Below are 5,122 nucleotides of genomic sequence, written 5' to 3'. Positions count from 1 at the left end.
CGCTGCTGCCCCCTGCCGGCCGGGTCCGCCGCCTCCCGCAGCCCCGGGGGGGCCCTCGCAGCCGCCTCTTGCCCGGGGAAGGAACTTAACGGGAAAACGCGCTGAGGCTTTCGGTCGTTTCCCTGCGCGGAAGGAAAAGGAGAGGTTTTCTCCCACGCCGCGTTGCTTTCCCTCCCGATGATCCGGTGCCGGGTGGTTTACACCGTGCTGTTAACGGTGACACCGCAGAACTCCACCTGAACGGCCCTCAAGAGCAAAGCAGAGCTCCCGCAATCCTTCTCTCCAAAAATTCACCCCAGAGTTGTTTTCAACTTGTGAATTTTTGCAGTGGCAGAAACAGCGTCTGAAGCTGCATTTGAGCACGTTAAAAAGTGGCATTTCATCCAAGAGAGGCCAGGAAAACTCCCAGAGTGGGAAGAGACTGAGGAGCATCATGGTTTTTTTTTCTTTACCATCTTGCATGGGCATGTGCTGCGAACTGGCAGCCATAGCACACGGGAGAGAGATAAGCAAAGGAATGTTTACGCCCAGGCTCTCCTAACTTGTCCGAGCGGCTCCGGGACACTCAGGACGCGTCTGCGTTGTTCTCCGCTGAAGCCCCCGTCCAACACCAACCTTGCAGCAAGGATAACACAAACAGGACAAACTCTGTTCCACAGCGGTGCCTGCGCTGCCGTGATCTCAGCACCGCCTCTGCTCGAACTGGAAATCTGGCACGGCACGGGCACTATCCCATTGCACAGAAGACAGAGTAAGCACAAACAGCTCCCCAGCTGTGGAAACTGCACATAAAGGTCGAGGGTTTTCTTCCTTTCTGTGCTGTGGAAGAAGCAATTCTTCACTGCTAGCAACATTCCAGGAGCCTCTGGCTAACAGTGCCTGAATTTAGCAATGCGCCCTCAGCAATGCCTCTCACCTCCTGTTTTGAAGTGAAATACTTTGTGCAGATAAAGCAAAACGGGAAGATTAGAAGGATTTGAGGGTAGGGTGGGAGTGATTAGAAAGATAATGACTTTAACCTGCTTGAAAAGATAGCTAAAAAAAGAGAGCTGGCCTGAAATCTCCTACAGTTCTGGACATGTTGCGGTCACCGACCACTGAGCGGGATGTGACCACCCCAGCGACCTCCGCTGTCCCCGTGTGCGCACAACCACCTCCAGACTCTGACCCTGGCTTCTCCAGGATGTTTATGGTGTGCATCACTAGGACATTCAGGCACCTCTTGTGGCTTCCCACTGTAAATACCAAGAGAACAAACTCTGATTTATTAATCAATTAATTAGATACAATATATTTATGGCTACCGCAGGCCCATGGTAATTTGTTTTAACAAAGCACTAGGCTGCAGTGAAAAACAATCTGATGTGGTGTTATCAGTCCTGCTTCGTACGGAGAATCCTCTTTCTTTCTTTCTAAGCAAAGATGGTAACGATTATTCAATGGAGTGGCTAACGTTTCCGCTGAAACTTGAATTTGTAAATAGCTGGACCATCTGTTGTCTCTTTCTTCACCTTTACTTTATGAGTTTTGTCCTGGGAAAGAGAACAAGGAGAAAAAAACCCTATTTGCTGGCATGTAAGAAGAAGAAAAACCCAGACCAGCCCACCCTCATAGGTAAGAAAGTCCCAGTCTGGGACTGACAAGGAATTAGTGAAAAATGGTCACTTCCACTGTTCTGTATTTCTGCTCCCTTCTGCCTGTAGGTTGTTGGGCACAACCCGCTGGGTTCACAAGCACCAGTGAACGGAGAGTCAAACTGAGACAAAATTGTTTTTGTCATGGGGATTTTTTAAGATATTCTTGTACTAAAACAAGGATCACTTAATTTTCAGAGCTATCTGGAAGTGTCAGTATAAAATGAGAGGGAAGAAAAACACACATACAAAACCAGACCTAATGACCTTAACAAAACTGATTCAAAGAATCAGAACTGAATCTCTCACCAAAAGATCTTTACGTGTCTGGATTTTCTGTGCAATAACAAACATGGCCTTTTCTCTCTCAATGCGCTGCTTCAGGAGGTTGTACTGATTCTTCCGTTGCCGGGCTAATTTCTGGAGAGAAAAAAGAAGCTGTGTTAAGACAGAGAGGAACAAGGCACTACGATCTGTAACTGACCTATGCTGAGGCACTTGGACTTCACAATCATTTTTTACATCTTTAAATCATAATCATATTAAAAAACGCTGCTTCAATTCTGTGGCTGCACTGCAGAGAACCATTTTAACATCTTGATTCTCATACTGGAGGTTTTCTAGTTAGTACTATTGCTTTGTTCTTGTTTTAATCTCCTAAACACAAAAAACCAAACCTCTCCTAACCTAGTTTAGATGCCGTGTAACCTTGTTCAGCAAGTGGCTGGATTTTCATTTTCTAAATCCTCTGATTTTCAGTGTTGAGTGCAAGAGAACACTTAACTCCTGAATGAAAACCCAGTTTATCCAGAGGAGGGGAAGGGGGTGGGGGGAAAGGACCAGAGACCAATTCCTGAAGTGCTCAGAATTTGCAGAGGCCTCTCAAAATGCAACTTGTTTGGACACGTTTACCTCCTAAGAGCGGATGGCTTTCCCAACACAGAAATGGTATTACTGCAGGTGTGATTTAAGTAATTAAATTAAGGGGAACAGATCCCAACATGCTTAAAATATGACTCAGATATTTAGAGGAGAGAACTTGTCAGTCTACAACTTGTCCAACTGCTTTACTGACAAGCCAAACTGAGAAAGCTGGCAAGAAGAAAGGGACCACAGGGTGTTTGTTATCTGTCATCTGATTCAGAAAAAAACAGGTTACAAATTTACTAATCGGCAAGTTTAGACAACTGTATTTTTACCTTACACATGCCAACTCGAGCTGACAGGACTGCTCAATGTATCTAAACTAATTAAGTGGTATTTACAGTGTTACAGCCAACTGTAGCTACTTCTAGGACAGCGGTGCTGTGATATTGAGACACCAGAATTGTGGTTGATTGCATCAGCAACTCATCCTGAGGAATCATGAAACACTTCTTAAATTTGGAAAGTGAGACTAAACGTCTTTAGGAAGAAAAGGGAGGAGACAAATCCTGAATCTCAAGCTACTTCAGGCTCAGACCTTAACTGAAAAATACTGTAAGTGCAGAAACCCAATGACAGAAACAGCTGCATTGGAATAAGCATCTTCATATCCCTGTTCAGGAGCGCAAGGGTTTTTGGGGAGGGTTTTCTGGGCAGACAGCAGCAGTACCTTTAAGTGGGCAGGTTCAGTAGCTCCTTTCAGCGCCTCTTCCTGCAACGTTGCGATGGTCGGTCGGTTGTACACTCTGTCCACGAGCTCTGGCACAGTATCCAGATGAGTTGCAATATCAAAATTCTGGACTATAAATAAAAAGAAATGTAGGCATAAACTACCCTTATAGATAAATATTTACTTGTAAATAGATAAAGCACATGGACTTCTTGGACTGATGCTCAGCAAACCTTCCAAAGATGTAGCTTAAGTACAGTCAGCGATGGAAGCCCCAGCAACATCGCTGCTGCAGAACCGAGGTTTTATCTGGGAACCAAAAGAGACTTCTAGAGCACCTGAATTATCATTCCTACCTATAAATCCTACCTTCTTTTTTGGTATCAAAAAAGAACACGTGCTTGTTGGGCTTCTTCACCTCAGCTCCCAGCAGATGGAGCTCCGACTTCAGCTGCTCGATTTTCTGCAAAGAAAAGTCATTCTGTTTTGCCAAACATCCGTAACAAGGTAAATAATGCCTCCCTGAAGTAAATTCCACTTGTTTCTCAAGCATCTGAACTCTTCCTTCCTTTTTAATTTGAAAATACATCTAGTCTATATTTATGTCAAGTCTTCACAACCTTTTTGAGTAGAGGTTAACAGTAATTCCCCTATTACCCAGCCAAATACGTACAAGTTGATTTTCAAAATGGTAAGTTTTCTGCATGGCAGACAAAGTAGGAATGATTACCATGAAACCACTAGCAAAAGTGTGAAGGAAAATGTAAAGCTGACTTTTAAAAATTTTTTTATCTGCAGTGATGGTGCGTGGATCAACACCAGAGCACAAAACGTTTTCAGGAGTGGGTCTTATTTCTGTGGATTGCCTGCCTGTCATACTCAAACGACCCACTCCAGCAATTCTTGACTCTTGATAAATGAGAAGCAAGAGTAAGTGTCCACTGTCTGCAATTTACATAAGAAATCGCCGTGTTTTCCAATAACGCGTGTATAGTTTTACTGTTGAGTACACCTTCAGGTTCTATATATGGAGCTCCACTGACATTTCCATCTACAGTTTCCAATATTACACAAATCAGATTTCAGCAAACATAAACACAGCAGTCAACAACAACAAAAAACACGATAAAAAGAACAGTTCTGAGCAAAACATAAAACACTAAAAAAGTGAAGTGTTACCTTGGCTTCTGCCACCCTTTTCATTTCCACATATTTAATATCCTGCGTCCTCATCAACTTCACCTGCTCGGGGGTCACTTCATCCTTTGGCTGCTTTATTACATGAACTCCATCCTAAAACCAGAGGGAACATAGCACTACAGACGGGTACTACTCCAGCTTGAGTGTACTGGGGGTCCCAGTAATAAATGCAAAAGAATCTTTGTGTCCATTGCCCCTCATTTTCTTCAAAGCCTTTCACAGGCACCAAACCAAGCCTGCTGATTTATTAATAAATTAAAAACAAAACAAGGTGTAAAAGAAAGTGACTTGGAGCAACAGAGTGTAACTCTGCTTGAAGGTAATTTAATTGCTTACCTGGAGCCCTGCACGTATCATTTTAAAGTAGAATTCATCGGGATTCTTGTCCAGAGCTTTCTTCTGAAGTGCTCTGAGGGCATCCTGTTTCTTGTGATAGTCACTGGGAAAAACAAACAGAAATTGTTCACCTGTTTCTCCATGTTCAAACTCCCCAATGAGATGCTGAGTTCTTCAAAGTGATGCTGAGTCCTGACAGCAGAGAAGGCTCCGTGAACAGAGCTCAACACCAACAAATGACTTCAGCTTTAGTTTATTCCTTAACAAAGCTGGAGATAGATGTCTGTTGTGTCCAACAGCGAGTGTCAGGGGAGCAATGGAAACATGTTCACCATTCTGCAAAGCTTCCTGGGCTGCT

The 5,122-nt window shown here is 43.8% G+C and overlaps 1 protein-coding gene across 1 annotated transcript; it reads right to left on the bottom strand.

Annotated features, from left to right (window-relative positions):
* Positions 1-1,448: 1,448 nt before the first annotated feature.
* UTP11L (UTP11-like, U3 small nucleolar ribonucleoprotein (yeast)) lies at positions 1,449-4,867 on the bottom strand (the record flags this gene model as incomplete). Its single annotated transcript, XM_010192177.1, has 6 exons — positions 1,449-1,532; positions 1,944-2,054; positions 3,229-3,359; positions 3,598-3,691; positions 4,408-4,521; positions 4,765-4,867. Coding segments are annotated over 6 exons (637 nt in total), but the record flags the coding sequence as incomplete, so codon positions are not given.
* Positions 4,868-5,122: the final 255 nt, after the last annotated feature.

Source organism: Mesitornis unicolor, unplaced genomic scaffold (genome assembly GCF_000695765.1).
Source record: "Mesitornis unicolor isolate BGI_N332 unplaced genomic scaffold, ASM69576v1 Scaffold53379, whole genome shotgun sequence".
Taxonomy (NCBI): domain Eukaryota; kingdom Metazoa; phylum Chordata; class Aves; order Mesitornithiformes; family Mesitornithidae; genus Mesitornis; species Mesitornis unicolor.
This window is presented reverse-complemented; position numbering and strand designations above follow the sequence as displayed.